Genomic DNA, 23,527 nt, shown 5'->3' on the forward strand with positions numbered 1-23,527 from the left:
GGTGTTTTTCACTGCTCAGCGCTGCCAAAACAACCTACCAACCAACCGCCACTGAAACATGAGATGCCTGTAAGTGGTGGCCCCAAAAACATATATTTTTAGTCATAGATGTTGGTTTTCATACAATTCCTCCATTATAAATGTAAAGTATTAAATGTAGGTGTTTAAACTCCCTACAAAGATGGTACAGTGACCATAGAAACCTTTAGAAAAAATACACTTTTGCTGAGGTTCCTTGAATTGAGGTTAGGGTAAGAGAGGAACAAACACCAACAGAGAGACACAGAGGGCCATAGAAAGCCAGGCTACACTTTATACTCCATGAGTCAAGAGAAGTCTCATGTTGCCATTTTTTATCAGAGAAATAAAGAACAAAGATTCGACACTTCGAGGCCAAAAAGTAAAAACATAAAAAGGTCAGACATAAATGAGGCCTAAAAACAAAATAGTCTCTAAATACAGAAAATGATTTATAGTAAATCAATCATTGGGACTCCATCATCAAGGAGCTGATAGTCCACGAGGACAAGAGGTGATACAGTACGATGGCTTGTAGGTGCGTGAGTCAAACTGAAACTGTGTGTGTGTGTGAGTCTGTGGCTCAGTCTCTCAGGTCCACATTAGGCCCAGTCCAGACCTCTGACACACACAACAACCACTCTTATCGTTCTCCACCAGGTTCTCTCTGGATCACAGGACTCCTCTGCATCTGCTCTTCTCTTTATTCCTCTTTACATCCATCCATTTATTTTCTTTGTCAAGCTCTGTCTTTCTTAGGCCTGAGTCCCTTTCGTTCTCTCTTTCTCTCCTCCCTCCCCATTCTTTGTCTTCCTCCATGACAGTAAAAAGGGTGTGGGCCTAAGGTTCCTCCTCTCCCGTGGACACAGCCAGACGCATGGCCACAGACAGGTGGTCAGTGAGGCCGGCTAGCTGGGTGATGAAGCTGAACTCTTCAATGTCCTGCAGGTGGCGACAGAGAGAAGGTTCATGACATCATCATAATAATTTCAAAATACAACATTATGGGATTATAGATTAATTATATAGTCATCATAATACTAGAATACAACACCGTTTATTTTAAATCATAATCTTCTGCACCATGTGCAGATTCTCCTTGAAAATATAGTGTATCTGAAAATGTATGTCGACCAGAATTCCTGCCATAGCTAAGTTTAATCACAAGGGGGCAGTTCAGTGCCACGATTGATAATGTGAAAAACTACAGAGATAAAATTAGATGTTGTCCTGCACAGATTTGCAATCTATGCAAATAAAGTAATTTGGTTTTCTAATCCTCTTTGATGAAAACATTGCCCTAACCCTAACCCTCCTTTCCCAGTTTGTTTGATCTGGTCTTGATCGGCTCTTGTGCTCGGGCTCCTCCCTTTGCATGTTTCTATGTCACAACCTCCTTGGTATCTTTTATTTATTTATTTTTATTTCACCTTTATTTAACCAGGTAAGCCAGTTGAGAACAAGTTCTCATTTACAACTGCGGCCTGGCCAAGATAAAGCAAAGCAGTGCGATAAAAACAACAACACAGAGTCACATCTAGAGGGTATTTAGCCAGGGCTTCCATAGTTAGCAATTCACCTACCACTTTCCAGTCCTGCTGCACCTCCTCTCTGTAAAGGATGTAGTCGATCCTCCTCCCATTGCCTTTCAGGGGGATTTTTCTGCCCTTCTGATTAGGACATTGGTTTTTATGGTAGGGTAACACCAAGTATTCCTTCCTCCCCTCCTCATTCTCCATCACTCTGTCAACAAAAACAACCAATAAACAACTTTAAAATACCTTAACATTTAAACAGGCATGAATATGTGTTTATGTGTTAATGTATTGTCTGTCTGTGTGTGTGTGTATTGATATTCGTTGTTTTACTTACTTTTGTAAACTTTCTGGTGAGCTGACCTCCTCATCATAAAGCCTGCTGGTGTCCAGTAGGGTTCCTGTTAACACACACACACATCTGGGTTAGAGGACAGCTGACAGGGAGGAATGAGTTCATCTGACCAATTGCGTAATCTGGCAATAGTTGGCAGCTCATAAGAATCTATAGTTCTGAAGCCTGTTTTCTCTATCATTTCTTGAAAACTCAACAATGACACAAATGGATGAACAGAAGTTGGGCTCAAAAATGAAATCACCAGTATTTTCCTCCTCTGTGACATAACAGATCTCTAATAACCTGAAATCCCCGGACCTCTACAATTTTCACTTAGAGAATGGTCCTCAGGCCAGCAATCAAATGTACCTAAGGAACTAGTCTTAGGTGTGGGTGAGACCACGTTTAAATGAGCAGTAGAAGAGAAGGAGAACATGATGACTCACAGTGATTAACATACAGTGCCTTCAGAAAGTGTTCATACCCTTTGGCTTATTTCACATTTTGCTGTGTTAAAGCCTGAATTCAAAATGGATTAAATTGATTTTTTATCTCACCCATCTACGCACAATACCCCATGATGACAAAGTGAAAACATGTTTTTAAACATTTTTGCAAGTTTATTGAACAAGAAATACAGAAATATTCCATTTACATACAGTACCAGTCAAAGGTTTGGACACACCTACCCATTCCAGGGTTTTTCTTTATTTTTACAATTTTCTACATTGTAGAATAATAGTGAAGACATCAAAGCTATGAAATAACACATATGGACTCATGTACTAACCAAAAAAGTGTTAAACAAATCCAAATATATTTTATATTTGAGATTCTTCAAAGTAGCCACCCTTTGCCTTGATGACAGCTTTGCACACTCTTAGCATTCTCTCTACCAGCTTCACCTGGAATGCTTTTCCAACAGTCTTGAAGGAGTTCCCACATATGCTTAGCACTTGTTGGCTGCTTTTCCTTCACTCTGCCGTCCGACTCATCCCAAACCATCTCATTTGGGTTGAGGTCGGAATATTTTGGAGGCCAGGTCATCTGATGCAGCACTCCATCACTCTCCTTCTTGGTCAAATAGCCCTTACACAGCCTGGAGGTGTGTTGGGTCATTGTCCTGTTGAAAAACAAATGATATTCCCACTAAGCCCAAACCAGATGGGATGGCGTATCGCTGCAGAATGCTGTGGTAGCCATGCTGGTTAAGTGTGCCTTGAATTCTAAATAAATCACCGACAGTGTCACCAGCAAAGCACCCCCACACCATAACACCTCCTCCTCCATGCTTTACGGTGGGAACTACACATGCGGAGATCATCCGTTCACCCACACCGCATCTCACAAAGACACAGCAGTTGAAACCAAAAATCTCAAATTTGGACTCTAGACCAAGGGCAAATTTGCACCGGTCTAATGTCCATTGCTCATGTTTCTTGGCCCAAACAGGTCTCTTGTTCTTATTGGTGTCCTTTAGTAGTGGTTTCTTTGCAGCAATTTGACTATGAAGGCCTGATGTGTCTGTGACTTGAACTCTGTGAAGCATTTATTTGGGCTGCAATTTCTGAGGCTGGCAACTCTAATTAACTTATCCTCTGCAGCAGAGGTAACTCTGGATCTTCCAGTCCTGTGGCGGTCCTCATGAGAGCCTGTTTCATCATAGCTCTTGATGGTTTTTGAGACTGCACATGAAGAAACGTTCAAAGTTCTTGAAATTTTCAGGATTGACTGACCTTCATGTCTTAAAGTAATGATGGACTGTCGTTTCTCTTTGCTTATTTGAGCTGTTATTGCAATAATATGGACTTGGTCTTTTACCAAATAGGGCTATCTTCTGTATACTCCCCCTACCTTGTCACAACACAACTGATTGGCTCAAACACATTAAGAAGGAAATAAATTCCACAAAATAACTTTTAACAAGGCATACCTGTTAATTGAAATGCATTCCAGGTGACTACCTCATGAAGCTGGTTGAGAGAATGCCAAGCGTGTGCAAAGCTGTCATCAAGGCAAAGGTTTGATATTTGAAGAATCTCTTTTAACACTTTTTGGTTACTACATGATTCCATATGTATTATTTCATAGTTTTGATGTCTTCACTATTATTCTACAGTGTAAAAAATAGTAAAAATAAAGAAAAACCCTTGAATGAGTAGGTGTGTCCAAACTTTTGACTGGTAGTGTAAGTATTTACACCCCTTTCCTTTGACACTACAAATTGAGATCAGGTGCATCCAATTTCCTTTGATCATCCTTGAGACTTCACTACAACTTCATTGGAGAACACCAGTGGCCATTTCAATTGTCTGGACATGATTTAGAGACACATGTCTACAATGCCTTCAGAAAGTATTCACATCCCTTTACTTTTGCCAAATGTTATTGTGTTACAGCCTGAATTTAAAATTGATTAAAATGAGATTTTGTGTCACTGATTTACACACAATACTCCATAATGTCAAAGTGGAATTTTGTTTATAGAAAAACGTAGAAATTAATTATAAATGAAAAGCTGAAATGTCTTGAGTCAATAAGTATTCAACCCCTTTGTTATGGCAAGCATAAATCAGTTCAGGAGAAAAGATGTGCTTAACAAATTGCATAATAAGATGCAGTGACTAATTTCGTGTTCAGTAATGGTGGTTAACATGAATTTTTTTATGACTACCCTATCTCTGTACCCCACACATACAGCATGATCATCTGTAAGGTCCCTCAATCGAGTAGTGAATTTCAAGCACAGATTAAACCACAAAGACCAGGGAGGTTTTTCAATGCCTCGCAAAGAAGGGCACCGATTGGTAGATGTGTAAAAATAAAAAAAGCAGATGCTGAATATCCCTTTGAGCATGGTGAAGTTATTAATTAGGCTTTGGATGGTGTATCAATAAACCCAGTCACTACAAAGATACAGGCATCCTTCCTAACTCAGTTGCTGGAGAGGAAGGAAACTGCTCAGGGATTTCACCATGAGGCCAATGGTGTGTTTAAAACAGTTACAGAGTTTAAAGGCTGTGATAGGAGAAAACTGAGGATGAATCAACAACATTGTAGTTACTCCACAATACTAACCTAAATGACAGAGTGAAAAGAAGGAAGCCTGTACAGAATACAAATATTCCTAAACATGTACAGTGAGGGAAAAAAGTATTTGATCCCCTGCTGATTTTGTACGTTTGCCCACTGACAAAGAAATGATCAGTCTATAATTTTAATGGTAGGTTTATTTGAACACTGAGAGACAGAATAACAACAACAAAAATCCAGAAAAACGCATGTCAAAAATGTTATAAATTGATTTGCGTTTTAATGAGGGAAATAAGTATTTGACCCCCTCTCAATCAGAAAAATTTCTGGCGCCCAGGTGTCTTTTATACAGGTAACGAGCTGAGATTAGGAGCACACTCTTAAAGGGAGTGCTCCTAATCTCAGCTTGTTACCTGTATAAAAGACACCTGTCCACAGAAGCAATCAATCAATCAGATTCCAAACTTTCCACCATGGCCAAGACCAAAGAGCTCTCCAAGGATGTCAGGGACAAGATTGTAGACCTACACAAGGCTGGAATGGGCTACAAGACCATCGCCAAGCAGCTTGGTGAGAAGGTGACAACAGTTGGTGTGATTATTCGCAAATGGAAGAAACACAAAATAACTGTCAATCTCCCACGGCCTGGGGCTCCATGCAAGATCTCACCTCGTGGAGTTGCAATGATCATGAGAACGGTGAGGAATCAGCCCAGAACTACACGGGAGGATCTTGTCAATGATCTCAAGGCAGCTGGAACCATAGTCACCAAGAAAACAATTGGTAACACACTACGCCATGAAGGACTGAAATCCTGCAGCGCCCGCAAGGTCCCCCTGCTCAAGAAAGCACATATACAGGCCCGTCTGAAGTTTGCCAATGAACATCTGAATGATTCAGAGGAGAACTGGGTGAATGTGTTGTGGTCAGATGAGACCAAAATTGAGCTATTTGGCATCAACTCAACTCGCCGTGTTTGGAGGAGGAGGAATGCTGCCTATGACCCCAAGAACACCATCCCCACCATCAAACATGGAGGTGGAAACATTATGCTTTGGGGGTGTTTTTCTGCTAAGGGGACAGGATAACTTCACCGCATCAAAGTGACGATGGACGGGGCCATATACCGTCAAATCTTGGGTGAGAACCTCCTTCCCTCAGCCAGGGCATTGAAAATGGGTCGTGGATGGGTATTCCAGCATGACAATGACCCAAAACACACGGCCAAGGCAACAAAGGAGTTGCTCAAGAAGAAGCACATTAAGGTCCTGGAGTGGCCTAGACAGTCTCCAGACCTTAATCCCATAGAAAATCTGTGGAGGGAGCTGAAGGTTCGAGTTACCAAACGTCAGCCTCGAAACCTTAATGACTTGGAGAATATCTGCAAAGAGGAGTGGAACAAAATCCCTCCTGAGATGTGTACAAACCTGGTGGCCAACTACAAGAAACGTCTGACCTCTGTGATTGCCAACAAGGGTTTTGCCACCAAGTACTAAGTAATGTTTTGCAGAGGGGTCAAATACTTATTTCCCTCATTAAAATGCAAATCAATTTATAACATTTTTGACATACATTTTTCTGGATTTTTTTGTTATTATTCTGTCTCTCACTGTTCAAATAAACCTACCATTAAAATTATAGACTGATCATGTCTTTGTCAGTGGGCAAACGTACAAAATCAGCATGGGATCAAATACTTTTTTCCGTCACTGTATCCTGTTTGCAGCAAGGCACTTACATAATACTGCAAAGAAATGTGGCAAAAAAAGTAACTTTCTGTCCTGAATATAAAGCGTTATGTTTGGGGCAAATCCAATACAACACATCACTGAGTGCCACTCTCCATTATGTTCAAGCATGGTGGTGGCTGCATCATGTTATGGGTTTGCTTGTCATCGGCAAGGACAAGGGAGTTTCTTAGGATAAAAATAAATGGAATAGAGCTAAGCACAGGCAAAATCTTAGAGGAAAACCTGGTTCAGTCTGCTTTCCACCAGAGACAAATTCACCTTTCAGCAGGACAATGACCTAAAACAGAAGGCCAAATTCAAGACGACATTGAATGTTCCTGAGTGGCCTAGTTACAGTTTTGACTTAAATCGGCCTGAAAATCTATGACAAGACTTGAAAATGGTTTTCTAGCAATGATCAACAAGCAACTTTACAGAGCTTGTAGAATTTTAAAAAGATTAATGGGCAAATATTGTACAATCCAGGTGTGCAAAGCTCTTAGAGACTTATCCAAAAAGACGCACAGCTGCAATCGCCACTAAAGGTGCTTTTACAAAGTATTGACTCTTTTAACTTTTAAGAAGGCACACCTGAAATGCATTCTAGGTGAACACTAAGAATAGTAGCTCAACCGAGCTACACGCTCTCACAACAAACAATCACTCACAAAGACAAGGGGAACAGAGGGAACACTTATACACATACTAATTATTGGAATGAGCACCAGGTGTGTGTGATTGACAAGACATGACAAGTGGAGTGATGAGAATGGGATCGGCAGTAGCTAGTACTCCGGTGACGACGAACGCCGAAGCCTGCCCGAACCAGGAGGGGGGGCAGCCTCGGCGGAAGTCGTGACAGTACCCCCCCCCTGACGCGCGGCTCCAGCAGTGCGCCGACCCCGGCCTCGGGGACGGCCAGGAGGACGTGGAGCAGGGCGAGTTGTATGGCGACAGTGGAAATCCCTCAATAGGGAGGGATCGCGGATGTCCCACCTTGGGACCCAGCACCGTTCCTCCGGACCGTACCCCTCCCACTCCACAAGATACTGAAGGCCCCCCACCCGACGCCTCGAATCCAGGATGGAACGGACCGAGTACGCTGGGGCCCCCTCGATGTCCAGAGGAGGCGGAGGAACCTCCCGCACCTCAGACTCCTGGAGCGGACCAGCTACCACCGGCCTGAGGAGAGACACATGAAACGAGGGGTTAATAGGGTAATCAGGGGGGAGTAACCTTGTTTATTCTCCTCAGGACTTTAAACAGCCCCACAAACCACGGGCTCAGCTTCCGGCAGGGCAGGCGGAGGGGAAGATTCCGGGTCGAGAGCCAGACCCGATCCCCCGGTACGAACACCGGGGCCTCCCTGCGGTGGCGGTCAGCGTTGGCCTTCTGACGACGCATTGGCGCGCTGGAGGCGAACGTGGGCAGCGTCCCAAGTCTCCTCCGCGCGCCGAAACCAGTCATCCACCGCAGGAGCCTCGGTCTGGCTCTGATGCCACGGTGCCAGGACCGGTTGGTAACCTAAAACACATTGGAAGGGTGTTAGGTTAGTGGAGGAGTGGCGGAGAGAGTTCTGAGCAAATTCTGCCCATGGCAGGAACACCGACCACTCCCCCGGCCGGTCCTGACAGTAGGTCCGCAGGAACCTACCCACATCTTGATTCACCCTCTCCACCTGCCCATTACTCTCGGGGTGAAATCCAGAGGTCAGGCTGACAGAGACCCCCAGACGTTCCATGAACGCCTTCCAGACTCTAGACGTGAACTGGGGACCTCGGTCGGACACTATATCCTCTGGTACCCCGTAGTGCCGGAAGACGTGAGTAAACAGAGCCTCCGCAGTTTGTAGGGCCGTGGGGAGACCGGGCAGAGGAAGGAGGCGGCAGGACTTTGAAAAGCGGTCCACAACGACCAGGATAGTGGTGTTACCTTGGGAGGGGGGAAGATCAGTGAGAAAATCTATACTCAGGTGAGACCATGGTCGTTGTGGAACTGGTAAAGGTTGTAGCTTACCTGCTGGGAGGTGCCTAGGTGCCTTACTCTGGGCGCACACTGAGCAGGAGGAAACATACACCCTCACGTCCTTAGCCAAGGTAGGCCATCAGTAATTCTCGGACAGGCAGCGCATTGTACGACCGATACCTGGATGACCAGAGGAGGGTGACGTGTGTGCCCAGTAGATCAGACGATCACGGATATGCGCAGGCACGTTCTGCAGCCCAGCTGGACACTGCGGTGGAGATGGATCTGTGCGTAATGCCTGCGCTATATCTACGTCCATCGCCCATACTACCGGCGCCACAATGCATGAGGCCGGGAGCATGGGTGTGTTGTCTCTGGGCCTCTCCTCTGTGTCATACAGCTGAGACAGTGCGTCTGCCTTCACGTTCTTCATACCCGGAATGTATGAGAGTGTGAAATCAAACCGGGTGAAGAAGAGGGCCCACCTGGCCTGGCGAGGATTCAGCCTCCTCGCTGCCCAAATGTACACAAGGTTACGGTGGTCTGTCCAGACGAGGAAAGGGTGTTTTGCCCCTTCGAGCCAATGTCTCCACACCGTCAAAGCTCGGACAACAGCCAGCAGCTCCCAATCACCAACGCCATAGTTCTGCTCCGCCGAGCTGAGCTTCTTAGAAAAGAAGGCACAGGAGCGGAGCTTGGGTGGCGTGCCCGAGCGTTGGGATAGGACAGCTCCTATCCCTACCTCGGACGCATCCACCTCCTCTACGAACGGTAGTGATGGATCGGACCATCCTTCAACAAGGAGGTAATGGGAGCTGCAACCTTGCCAAAGCCCCGAATAAACCTTTGATAGTAGTTGGCAAAGCCAAGGAAGCGCTGCACCTCCTTTACCGTGGTTGGAGTCGGCCAATTACACACGGCTGCATTGCGGTCTCCGTCCATCTCCACACCTGTGGTGGTAATGCAATATCTGAGGAAGGAGATTGACTGCTGGAAAAACTCACACTTCTCTGCCTTGGCATAAAGATCATTCTTCAGCAGTCGGACCAGTACCTTGCAAACCAGGGACACATGCTCGGCGCGCGTTGTGGAATACACCAGGATGTCATCGTTGTAGACCACCACATTGCGACCAAGCATGTCCCGAAACACCTTGTTCACAAAGGACTGGAAAACGGATGGAGCATTCATCAAACCGTAGGGCATAACCAGGTATTCATAATGCCCAGAGGTTGTGCTGAATGCTGTTTTCCACTCATCCCCTTCCCGAATACGCACCAGGTTGTAGGCACTCCTGAGGTCTAATTTGGTTTAAAAAAAAACGGGCCCCATGCATAGAGTCAATCACTGAAGGAATGAGGGGAAGAGGGTAACTAAATCGTACCGTCACATTATTCAGTGGTTGATAATCAATGCACGGGCGTAAACTGCCATCTTTCTTCTTCACTACGAAGAAACTCGAGGAGGCAGCTGAAGTGGTGGGATGTATATACCCCTGGCGCAGGGACTCGTGACGTATGTTTCCATAGCCTCCGTTTCTGCCTGTGACAGGGGATACACATGACTCCTGGGAGGTATAGCGTCTACCCGAAGGTTTATCGCGCAATCCCCCTCCCAATGAGGTGGTAATTTAGTCGCTTGCGTCTTGGAAAATGCGAGCGCCAGATCATGGTATTCGGGGGGAATGCGCACGGTGGGGGTACCGTCTGGACTTTCCACCGTGGTCGCACCAACGGAAACACCTAGACACCTACACGGACACTCACGCGACCACCCCGTAAGAACCCTCTGCGGCCATGAAAAATTGGGGTTGTGAAGGGCTAACCACAGGATACCCAAGACTACAGGGTAAGCAGGAGACTCAATAATCATAAAGGTGATCTGCTCAACATGCGTCTCCTGCGTAATCATGGTGACTGGTACCGTAACTTCCTTAACCAACCCGGACCCTAATGGTCGACTTTCAAGTGCTCTGATGGGGAGTGGAATGGGTAGGGGACCAATAAAATGCCTTGACGGCGTGGAAATGCCCATAAAATTCCCAGCTGCGCCTGAATCGACTAGCGCCTTACACTGGGAACCTACCAAGTGATCGGGAAAGGAGATAGATAAAGTACAGTGCGCCGCAAAGGGCTCTGAACACGTTTGGGTGTTCGTTACCGGGGGTGATGCGTGAGTACCCTGCCTACCGCCTCCAGACCCAAAAGAACGTTGACTGCAACGTGAGGTGGATTGTCCCTTCGTGCCACCAGAGTGGCACTGTCGCTGTCCTCCTGTGCTCTCTCGACCGGCGGCTCCCCCCAGCACCATCTGCTCGGGGTCAGAGTCGTCCGGAGTGGGAACGGGCAGACCCCTACCAGGACGTCCTCTGGCTGCTAGCAGATTGTCCAGCCGGATGGCCATGTCCACCAGTTGGGAGAACGATAGCATGGTATCCCGGCAGGCTAGCTCCCGTCGGACGTCCTCCCTTAGGTGGCACCGGAAATGGAAGATCAGGGCCCGCTCGTTCCACCCGGACCCCGCTGTCAGTGTCCGGAACTCCAGCACGTAGTCCTGAGCGGTCCTCGTCCCCTGCTTCAGATGAACCAGTCTTTCGCCCGCCTCTCGACCCTCAGGAGGGTGATCAAAAACGGCCTGAAAGAGGCGAGCAAATCCCCCTTAGTCCTCCCACTCCAGGGCACACTCCAGGGCTCTCCCACATAGGCAGGAAATGAGGACGGCTACCGTCTCCCGCTCCCGGGGTGCCGGCCTGATGCTGGAGAAATACAGCTCGAGTTGGAGCATAAATCCCTTACATCGCGCTGCCGTCCCATCAAACGCCGGTGGCCGGGATATCTGGATCCCTCCATGGGCTGGGGTGTAGGTGGCTGGATCCGGTTGACTAGCTGGTCTCCTCTCCAGGCGTTCTACTACCTGAAGAACCCGATCCATTGCTTCCCCCAAGCTGGCCAGCATCGAAGAGTGCTTCTGGACCCTTGCCACAACTCCAGGCATGCGGTCTTCTCCTGCTGACTCCATTCAGCGGGTGAGTGATTCTGTGACGAGGTGTGAAGGAAGGAGTCAGGCACAGGAGGTAAAATACCGAAGTCCAGAGTTTATTACGTTTACATAAATCAAACGCTCCAAGCGTCAAAATGTAGCTAACAAGGGAAAACATCCACCTTGGCATAAACACTAAGAATAGTAGCTCAACCGAGCTACACACTCTCACAACAAACAATCACTCACAAAGACAAGGGGAACAGAGGGAACACTTATACACATAATGAGCACCAGGTGTGTTTGATTGACAAGACATGACAAGTGGAGTGATGAGAATGGGATCGGCAGTAGCTAGTACTCCGGTGACGACGAACGCCGAAGCCTGCCCGAACCAGGAGGGGGGGGGGGGGGGGGGGGGCAGACACGGCAGATGTCTTGACAACCTCATGAAGCTGGTTGAGAGAATGTCAAGAGTTTGCAAAGCTGTTATCAAGGCAAAGGGTGGTTACTTTGAAGAATCTCAAATATAAAATATATTTTGATATGTTTAACACTTTTTTGGTTACTACATGATTCCATATGTGTCATTTCATAGTTTTTAGGTCTTCACTATTATTCTACTTGAATGAGTAGGTGTGTCCAAACTTTTGACTGGTACTGTATATCTGGGGAAGGGTATAAAACAATTTCACAGTGGTCTTCATCATTGCTAAAGAAAATAAATATGGAACTACCCAGACTCTGCCTAGAGCTGGCCGTCCAACCAAACTGAGCAACCGGGAAAGAAAGAACTTGGTCAGGGAGGTAACCAAGAACCCAATGACCACTCTGACAGAACTACATAGTTCCTTGGCTGAGATGGGAGAACCTGCCAGAAGGACAACAGTCTCTACATCACTTCACCAATCTGGGCTTTATGGGAGAGTGGCCAGATGGAAGCCACTCCTGGAAAAAGGCAAATGACAGCACACCTGGAGTTTGCAAAAAGGCACGTGAAAGACTCTGAGAGCATAAGGCAAAATGTTCTGTGGTCTGATGAGACAAAAATGTAACTCTTTGGCTTGAATGCAAAGCACTATGTCTGGAGAAAACCAGGCACAGCTCATCACCCATCTTAAAACCATCCCTACCGTGAAGCATGGTGGTAGCAGCATCATGCTATCGGGATGCTTTTCAGCGGCAGGGACTGGGAGACTGATAAGGATAGAGGGAACAACGAATGGAGCCAAATAGAGACAAATCCTTGATGAGAACCTGCTTCATAGTGCAAATGACCTTAGACTGAGGGGCGAAGATTTACGTTCCAACAGGACCCCAAGCATACAGCCAAAGCAATGCTGGAATGGTTTCAGAGCAAGAATGTGAAAGTCCTTGAGTGGCCCAGCCAAAGTCCTTGAGTGGCCCAGCCAGACTTGAATTCCATTGAAAATCTGTGGAAGGACTTGAAGATTCCTGTACATCGCCGCTTACCATCTAATTTAACAGAGCTTGAGAAAATCTACGAGGAAGAATGGGCGAAAATCCCCCAAATCCAGATGTGCAAAGCTGATACAGACATACCCAAGATGACTCAAAGCTGTAATCACCGCCAAAGATGCTTATACAAGGTACTGACTCAGGGGTGTGAATACTTATGTAAATGAGATATTTCTGTATTTCACTTTCAATACATTTGCTAAAATTCCAAGGGGTATGAATACTTTTTGAAGGCACTGTAACTCCTATATATCTACACATTGGCTCTAGTGCACAATAAACTTGGCTTGGTTGAATATACACCAACATCCATCCTACCACCTCTCACGGCACATAGCACTTGCCAAACATCCTTTAGATTCGGTTCCAGACCATAATTCGGCAGGTTTATGCCAGCATCTATTGTACTTATTTTGGTCTGCACAGTGTGTGCCCAGATTGGCTGCTATAGGAAATCAAGCTTTTTCTAAAGAGACAAAGCCTAGTTCCCTGATACGAGCACACCCACTCCCTCCAGTACCAGCCCAAACTCCTATCAACTCACCCAGAGCCCATGGCTTGTCCTCCCCTGGCCCCAGGCGACACGGGTCCTTGTAATGGGTGAAGAGGGCATGCTGCTGCTCCAGTTTATCCTCTGAAATGGAGGGGTACAATGAGAAACAAAGAGGGGCTTGTCTGTCCAGATCCACCAGTCATTGGTCCAGATACAGTGGGGAGAACAAGTATTTGATACACTGCCGATTTTGCAGGTTTTCCTATTTACAAAGCGGAGGGGTCTGTAATTTTTATCATAGGTACACTTCAACTGTGAGAGACGGAATCTAAAACAAAAATCCAGAAAATCACATTGTATGATTTTTAAGTAATTACTTTGCATTTTATTGCATGACATAAGTATTTGATCACCTACCAACCAGTAAGAATTCCGGCTCTCACAGACCTGTTAGTTTTTCTTTAAGAAGCCCTCCTGTTCTCCACTCATTACCTGTATTAACTGCACCTGTTTGAACTCGTTACCTGTATAAAAGACACCTGTCCACACACTCAATCAAACAGACTCCAACCTCTCCACAATGGCCAAGACCAGAGAGCTGTGTAAGGACATCAGGGATAACATTGTAGACCTGCACAAGGCTGGGATGGGCTACAGAACAATAGGCAAGCAGCATGGTGAGAAGGCAACAACTGTTGGCGCAATTATTAGAAAATTGAAGAAGTTCAAGATTATGGTCAATCACCCTCGGTCTGGGGCTCCATGCAAGATCTCACCTCCTGGGGCATCAATGGTCATGAGGAAGGTGAGGATTCAGCCCAGAACTACACGGCAGGATCTGGTCAATGACCTGAAGAGAGCTGGGACCACAGTCTCAAAGAAAACCATTAGTAGCACACTACGCCGTCATGGATTAAAATCCTGCAGCGCACGCAAGGTCCCCCTGCTCAAGCCAGCGCATGTCCAGGCCCGTCTGAAGTTTGCCAATGACCATCTGGATGATCCAGAGGAGGAATGGGAGAAGGTCATGTGGTCTGATGAGACAAAAATAGAGCTTTTTGGTCTAAACTCCACTCGCCGTGTTTGGAGGAAGAAGAAGGATGAGTACAACCCCAAGAACACCATCCCAACCGTGAAGCATGGAGGTGGAAACATCATTCTTTGGGGATACTTTTCTGCAAAGGGGACAGGACGACTGCACCGTATTGAGGGGAGGATGGATGGGGCCATGTATCACGAGACCTTGGCTAACAACCTCCTTCCCTCAGTAAGAGCATTGAAGATGGGTCGTGGCTGGGTCTTCCAGCATGACAACGACCCGAAACACACAGCCAGGGCAACTAAGGAGTGGCTCCGTAAGAGGCATCTCAAGGTCCTGGAGTGGCCTAGCCAGTCTCCAGACCTGAACCCAATAGAAAATCTTTGGAGGGAGCTGAAAGTCCGTATTGCCCAGCGACAGCCCCGATACCTGAAGGATCTGGAGAAGGTCTGTATGGAGGAGTGGGCCAAAATCCCTGCTGCAGTGTGTGCAAACCTGGTCAAGACCTACAGGAAACGTATGATCTCTGTAATTGCAAACAAAGGTTTCTGTACCAAATATTAAGTTCTGCTTTTCTGATGTATCAAATACTTTTGTCATGCAATAAAATGCAAATTAATTACTTAAAAATCATACAATGTGATTTTCTGGATTTTTGTGTTAGATTCCGTCTCTCACAGTTGAAGTGTACCTATGATAAAAATGACAGACCTCTACATGCTTTGTAAGTAGGAAAACCTGCCAAATTGGCAGTGTATCAAATACTTGTTCTCCCCACTGTACATGGAATGATATGTACAACACCCACACATACAATTTCTGCAGGATTTCAGAGAACAGAAGCTTTTCACACAATCAGACAGCTAGCTACCTGAGGAGCAGTTGTCGAAATTGAGGTCGCCGAGGACAACATCAAAGGCCACCTGATCCTCCAGACCCTTCTCCTCCGAGAGGCGGGACGTCATCTTGCGGAACTCCGCCCCCCATGCCAAGAGCAGATCCAACTGCTCACAACGCACAGCTGCATCTCCTGAGGGACGAAGAGCGAGAGACAGAGAGAGAGAGAGACAGGGAGAGAGAGAGAGAGACAGGGAGAGAGAGAGAGACAGGGAGAGAGAGAGAGAGAGAGGGAGAGAGAGAGAGAGAGACAGGGAGAGCGAGAGAGACAGGGAGAGAGAGAGAGACAGGGAGAGAGAGAGAGACAGGGAAAGAGAGAGAGACAGGGAGAGAGAGAGAGACAGGGAGAGAGAGAGAGACAGGGAGAGAGAGAGAGACAGGGAGAGCGAGAGGAAGAGAGAGGAGGGTGGTGGGGGGATGGAAATAAAACAATTGAGTGGCTTAGCTTTAGATTTTGGCTGCAACATAAGGAAAGAGGCAGAAAAAATACAGTGTGTACTCAAACAGTATTTACAGCAAACTGCATAATGGTCAGTATGGGCTGCTGGCTGGGTAATGGGGAGGCTGTGGCCAGCGAGGACGACCATGCTACTAAACTTATCTGTGTGGGGGAAGAGCAGGGATGGTCAGGAACCCTGGATGACGTCTATTCAATGCTGATCATTTATGAGTCAACAAGACAATGCAAACATGGGTTCTAAACATAGACAGTAATATAATCGCTGCCTCTGCACAAGCAGTAAAGGCCAAAATAAACAGAAGTCAAATGCAGAAGTACACACACACATACACAGAACAAGCAGTAAGAGGGGAAAAATGGGCCATGAAAAACAAGCAGCAATAAAAATGTGCCCCGTTGCAAAGATGGGTCGTATACTGTAGTGTGCAGCATCTTGTACTCTCTCCCATATGTTTAATTTGTCTTTAGAAATAGCCGTAGTTCTATAATTAGCAGAGTGAGCAGACTCTCAGAGGCATGGGAGGCTCCAGAAATAGCAGGGAGCTCTGTCTTGGTAAAAAGTTAGGCCCAGAGACCAGAAGCTTTCAATATGCCTGACACTTAAAACAGCTTGAGCCCGTCGTCATGGGAACAGAGGATGTGTGCGGGTTTGATGAATCCATTTATCTTATACTCTGAGGTAGAAAGCAGAGTAGGCTACTACACACTACCCACCTTACACCATCTGCCTACGACTGTTGTGTTCACACACTCACCTGTACAGGTACAATCACTCTCAAACCCTTTTTTTATTCCATAACATTCGTCCTATTTCTCTCTGATATTCACATAAGACCACAGAGCCAGAATAGACCCATTCAGACACTAGGGAGAAGAAGTGATATTGCTGGGATCCAATTAAAAAAGCAGCTCAAAATGTATTGCTTTGTGAATGTGTATTGTTCTATCTCAACGTACCTTCAATGGCATGCAGATGAGTGCAGGTGAGATATCCCACAACTCTCTGCTCCTGATGGGAGGTGCCTACCTGCACCTGTAGTAAATAGGGAGAGACAAAGAGCAAGTTAAATATCTCTGTCAACAAGTTGATCGAACATTGAATTAGAAAACATTTAATACCGCATTTACACCACATAATATCACATATCACCTTCTCTGTCATTGGCCCAATACCAAAACTCTCATTCTCCATCCTCTCCCTCACTCTCGTCTCCCCTCTCCAACACTGTTTTCTCTGACATTGTCCCTCTTTGAAACAGATTACACTGGGTCTGTGAGCCTGGGCCAAAAATTGATACTGAATGGATGGACTGGTGCTCTTGAGTGTTAGGGGTGGGTGGACTACACAGTCGGGTGTAGGGTATAGGGGTATGCTAGAGTATTTGATAGTGTGGGTTGAAAACGTGCAGTGTTCTGAAGTGTCACGCAGTATCAGAAAAAGTCTCTCTAAAGACCTTTATGAAGAGATCTCTGAATAGGCCTCCTCTGTGATAAGGGCTATTGTAGGTTGGATTAGATTTGATTACAGTGTATTCAAGCTCTCTGTTCAGTCACTGTGCAGTCATCCAATCACTGAATTGCAGTCTTGGCTTGGTCTCACCATCAAGGCCCTCACAGTAAATGCTGAGGACCAATAAAGCATTAGCCCACTTAGCTAGACTTTAATATGAAATGCAAGCTTTACATTTTAGACCTCAAACATAATACATTCAGTGACATTTCCCCCCACAGAGATTTGCAGCATTAATTCAATTAAGAAGCAGTAAACTCTAGGTCCAGCCATAACCTGTCCACACACTGTACTGTCCCTGACCCAGACTTAGACAGTCTGTAGAGCTGGAGCTGCTGCCTCCCCAACTCTCTCACCCTTGTTCCTGTTCCCCATTCTCTCTCTCTCTGTCTTTCAACTTCTCTCTCTTTCACTGCCTGTGTCCCTGTGTATGAATATTTCAGAGGCTTATCCATGCTTGGGTAGGTGTGCGCTCCGGAACTGACAACAGGCCTGAAGGGAATCAGGGGTATGTGTCTAGAGCCGCTTGTGTGTATGTGTGTATGTGTGTGTGTGCACTTACATGTGTGTGTGTGCACATGTGTGTGTCGCTGTGTGTTTGTGTTTTACGTAGGCTGTGTGAGAAAATAAATAAATGATCATGTTGAGTATGATAATTGGAACTGACTAAACTAGTAGCAGTGTAAAAGGTCCATGTGATCCCAAAGGACTAGATATGTGACCCGCTTTAAATTCTCCTGCACCCAGACCTTTTTCTCTCTCAGCATGGAGGCTAGAAAGAGGAGCCAAGACCTCTACTGTACCTCATTACTGTGTCCAATGCTTAAATAGACTTTCACATTGACACAGGCAGAGTAAAAGCAAAGCCCTTTATCCCCAGGAAGGAAGGTGATTTATATCAACAAATGGAGTTGACCTCAGCACTGAGAGGAGAAGCTATGGGTTTATTTATTTCATTGATTTCCATTTGATGTGTACTTTGAGTGGGCCTGGCCCTGTTTTGAGGTTTTCTCTGTAATGTATTCAAACCACACACAAACATGCACGCACACAGCACGCACACACACACACACACACACACACACACACACACACACACACACACACACACACACACTCCTCCTTCACCCTTGTCCTTTGTGGTTTTAAATAATAATAAGAAGGATACGTTTAATTACAGGGTTGCTCACTCTTCAGGGAGACATTCTTAATTAATGTTCTATCTCTACACCCCTCCCTCCCCCCCCCCCTCCCTCCCTCCCTCCCTCCCTCCCTCCCTCCTTTTGTCTCCAGAGCTCATGTCTTTGTAATGAGTCTGTCACTTTGTATTGCAAGTGAAATCTGCCACTTTCACTTCATGTAGGTCTGCTTACACCGTAGACTGTTAGATAATATTTGTTTGGTCACAAGACTCCCAAACTTGGAGAGAAAGATCCCTGGGATACATAATTATTTCTGAAGCCCAGTGGCGTGTATTCATGGATGGCAAGAGAAGCCAGGCTTCCCCAAATATTTGACCAATAAAAAAAAACACTGTGTTTTTATAATTTTCCATCATTTTGCAAGTGGCTGAATCTCACTGGAGAAATCATCAGAGTGAGCGAAACAGCGCCCCTCTGTCTCAGTATGTGTAGCCCATGTATCTGATGCTGTCTGGACCAAAAGAGTATGACATGTAGTGGCCGTAGCATTTGATTGATTGATGCCAGCAAGCCATAGACCGTTTGCCAACATGAAAGAGAGGAGGATGCATTGGCGTTCAACTAGTCTACAAGTAGGGTGAGTAAAAAATTGTTTTTACTTGCGCGCGCACACACACACACACACACACACACACACACACACACACACACACACACACACACACACACACACACACACACACACACACACACACACACACAGAAATCAGTGCCATGGACAGCCACAAGATATTTAGCAACATTGATTGGACTAAATTGTTTTTGGTATCTTAAAGTTTGTTTTCAGTGTATTAAACTAAACTCCTGTTGTCTTTGTGCTGACTAGAGGTAACTCTGTGGCTCTAAATCAATAGCTGTTTAGGAAACTGTCAAAAACATTAACTTGCTTGACCATGCTGCAGGTCATATAACTGTTTGTTACATGCAATATTTGCTTTGTGGACTTCAGTGGACAGATGTTGCTCTCCGGTTTTGTGATGAAAAAAACTTATGTGTAGCTGAATTTATTCCGCCATTGTGTGACTGTTGTCTTTTTGTTGTCAAAGCCTTATTGTATATCACGCTGGCATATGAACGAATGGGTTATAGAGCAAACAATGCAATTATCACAACATAGGTTGTAATATGGATTTTTTACTGGCTTGGCTTGGCTTCCTCAGTGATTTTACCTACACACTGCTACTGCTGAAGCCTACTAATCTGTGGGGTCAAGCTGTATTAGAATCCTGCAGCTAAGGGTCAGTACTACAGGAGCTCTGGAGACAGTGAGATGGTGACCCAGAATGATCCAGGGGAGGAGGGAGGGAGGCACTTAGAGGCAAAACCATGTGAGCTTGTTATCTGAAGCAATAGCCAGCAGGGGGAGTTATCAAACATGGTTCAGAGTGGTAGAACTACAAGGTGCCTACAGTATTTAGCAGGCCTGTCAGCCTCCTAGCGTCTTCCAGATCCGTCATCACCTTCAGGCTGAGCTGCGCCAGTGGGACCTGAAGCCCAGCCAGAACCAGGGATGCATCCCAAATGGCACCCTATTTGCTACATAGCCATCACTACAGCTACAGCCCCAGCCACAGGCTAGCCACACAGCCTCAGCCACAGCCCCAGCCCCAGCCCCAGACACACAGCCTCAGCCCACGCCACACAGCCCCAGACACACAGCCTCAGCCCCATAGCCCCAGCCAAACAGTCTCAGCCCAAGCCACACAGCCCCAGCCCCAGATACACAGCCTCAGCCCCAGACACACAGCCTCTGCTCCAGACACACAGCCTCAGCCCCATAGCCCCAGCCAAACAGTCTCAGCCCAAGCCACACAGCCCCAGCCCCAGATACACAGCCTCAGCCCCAGACACACAGCCTCTGCTCCAGACACACAGCCTCAGCCCCATAGCCCCAGCCAAACAGCCTCAGCCACACAGCCTCAGCCCCAGCCACACAGCCTCAGCCCCATAGCCCCAGCCAAACAGCCTCAGCCACACAGCCTCAGCCCCAGCCACACAGCCTCAGCCCCAGCCACACAGCCTCAGCCCCATAGCCCCAGCCAAACAGCCTCAGCCACACAGCCTCAGCCCCAGCCACACAGCCTCAGCCCCAGCCACGCAGGTTAGTGATTAATGAACCAAAGCCCTGCTCCGCTCTGCCTGTCATCACTCTCCCCAATGGCGATAACACACAGAGCCTCGTCAGTCACCCACAGCACACGGCACAGCACTGCCACGGCAGCAGACTACCATAGCTCACTGCTGGGAATGGGAGAGACTAACATTCTAGCTAAATATATGTTTTAATTTATGTTTTAGGAAAAGCTGCGGTCTGTAGTTTTGGAGCAACTCAAAAGCCCAAAAACAGCTGTAATAGAAGATTATCCTTAAAAAGGAAGATCAAATAGGCTACAACAAGCTCCTGATGCCCTGTGCTAATTCAAATGTTGTTCTTGAAACTGTTTTAGTGTCACTACAACATACAAAAAGAGACCTGGCTTGTTTTAGAACTTCAGAAATACTGTCATGGTATAAAAAGTGAGCCCACCCAATTGTAATCAAAGACATAGATATGGGAATAGCAAAAACTGCTGAAATGACACCACCCTTTGAACAGAGGGTAGACACATATCTGCAACCCTCAAATGAAAATTAAGGCCTACTGTTTTATTTGAGACTGAATAAAAGGAATACAAATATATTTATTTTTGTCCTGGTCTCTGCCAGGATTTCAGGAGAGATGTTCAACTTCAAAATCCCCCCAAGCCAAGGGTACAGGGAACTATGCCTAAATAATTAAACATTGTTTTGTTCACAGAGTTTCTGTGACAGTTAGATTGAATATGTCTGTCCAATAACAGTGGAAACAGATCCAACCCCAAAAAGCAGCCAGATGTCCTTCACCAAAATCATGGCCCAATAAGAGGCAATAACACATTGGTAAAACTCACCTGGTTGAAAAGTACTAGCCTAATTATGATAATTCCTTCAGCCTTTTACACATTGACAGCGATTTATTTACAGCACTTGCCAATGCTATCATTAGGAAAGACAGAGAAAAAACACCTCACCTTGACAAAGAGGGCTCCTTTGGCTGCGAGGGCGTCTTCCCCTCGCCCGTTGTGGTAGCACTCATAGTGGGCATCCAGTATGGGATAGCGGCTGGCCAGCATGACGCCGCTGTTCAGGAACTTGAAGCGGGAGCAGCAGCCCTTCCAGGCGTAGCGGCCCACATCACTCAGGATGTAGGGGAAGTAGTGGTGCAGCTGTCGCCTCAGCCTGGACGTGGCCCGGTGGTCAAACACTTCCTGCAGACACAGGAAGTCCAGGTTGGCAGGGAAGAAGGCAGAGATCTCGTGGTCGAATCCGTCGTCGCCTTGGCGCCGCTTGCGACCGGTGTGCTTCTTGAACACGGAGGTGCGGTGGGACAGGGTGTTGTTAGAAGGCACCCCCCCTGTCAGACTCTCTGCATCACCTTCTCTTTGGTGATTCCCTGTCCCGGCCTCTGGGGGGTCTGGCTCTGGGGCACTGATACTGATCTGGACCCCCGAGGTGTGCATGGGGCAGTCTGGGGAGTTCTGGGCCCCTGTGGTGTGCCCTGGGCAGTCAGAGCTGTTCTGGGCACCAGCAGTGTGAAGGGGGCACTCTGGTGTGTTCTCTCCACCAGCTACATGGACGGGACAATCTGCGGAGACCTGGTCCCCTGTTGAGTGTATGGAGCAGTCAGCACCTGCAGTGTGTATGGGGCAGTTTGGACCTGTGGTGTGTATTGGGCAGTCTGCACCTGCAGTGTGTATTGGGCAGGCAGTTAAGGGTTCGGTCTCGGCCTCGACTGTGTTGTCGGGCCGCTGACCCAGTGAGGATGTGCGTCGGAACCCTGTGACCAGGCTGCTGAAGGAGGTGGCACTGATGGAGGTGTTGGTGGGGGAGTCAATGTATATCTTGATCTGCGGCCGGCTGGCCCCGTTACGGATGCGCTTGCCCACCTCGCGTGCACGGCGCTGGGTCTCAGACAGGTTGTTGAAGCGTGCCAGGGAGTCTGGCAATAGGCACGCATTGGAACTGCCAAAGCAGAAGCTGCGGCCCTGCGGCCTCCAGTTGGCCAGTGACGCCACACCCCCCTGCTCGGCCTGGTGCTTGTCTGGGCAGCGGTGGGTGTAGAGATAGGGATGGCGGGCCGCCTGCAGGGGAGCCCACAGCAGGAAGCCCAGCAGAGCGAAGGGCAGCGAGGCCAGGAGGAGCAGCAGGTAGAGCGGGGTGGACACCAGCACATACAGCGTCACAAAGGAGCAGGGGTCCTGGGAGCGCCGGCGCTTCTCCAGAGAGGTTGCCACGCAGGAGGCCAGCAGGCGGTCCAGCAGCCAGTAGCAGGGGAAGATGAAGCCCCATGACAGGCTGCTGAGGCACCGTAGGAAGACACTAGAGTAGGGAGAGGTGTGGAGGACCATCTCTTCTCTGGCTCACATAAAACACTTTTACACTAAAATCAATGGGGAAAAAACTCAAATCTACCCTCCCCCTGAGTGGAGAAAAAGACACTACATGGTTCCCTTCGCTTTCCCCAGCAGGCTCTGAAGCGCTTTCTCTGACAACAGGAGGCTCCTTCACCCTCCCACTTCCCTCTTCACAGTGGCCCTCCAATGGAGGAAGGAGGAACTATAGTCTCTGGGTGGAGATCATCTTGATGACGTGGAACTACCTGCTGTGGTTACAAAGATTCCATGGACATCAGGGGGGCAGATCTATGAAGAAGTGGATCTCACCACCATCTCAGTTTCAGAACCTGCAGATAGAAGATGGAGGAAAGAAGGATAGAGGGAGAAAGAAAGAGAATTAGCTGTGCAATGACTCACTGTGATGAAAATGTGTGG

At 47.2% G+C, this 23,527-nt stretch overlaps 1 protein-coding gene across 1 annotated transcript; it reads right to left on the minus strand.

Moving 5' to 3' along the window:
* Positions 1-858: 858 nt before the first annotated feature.
* Positions 859-23,104, minus strand: LOC311136912 (sphingomyelin phosphodiesterase 3-like; the record flags this gene model as incomplete). The annotated part of the gene is made up of 7 exons (XM_084171227.1): positions 859-960; positions 1,602-1,761; positions 1,891-1,954; positions 13,621-13,710; positions 15,480-15,638; positions 16,923-16,998; positions 21,728-23,104. 7 exons carry the CDS (start codon positions 23,102-23,104, stop codon positions 859-861), a joined length of 2,028 nt encoding a protein of 675 aa, XP_084027353.1.
* Between the last annotated feature and the right edge of the window lie 423 nt (positions 23,105-23,527).

The sequence above is a fragment of the Coregonus lavaretus genome (assembly GCF_964263955.1).
Source record: "Coregonus lavaretus genome assembly, chromosome: 11".
Lineage (NCBI taxonomy): Eukaryota > Metazoa > Chordata > Actinopteri > Salmoniformes > Salmonidae > Coregonus > Coregonus lavaretus.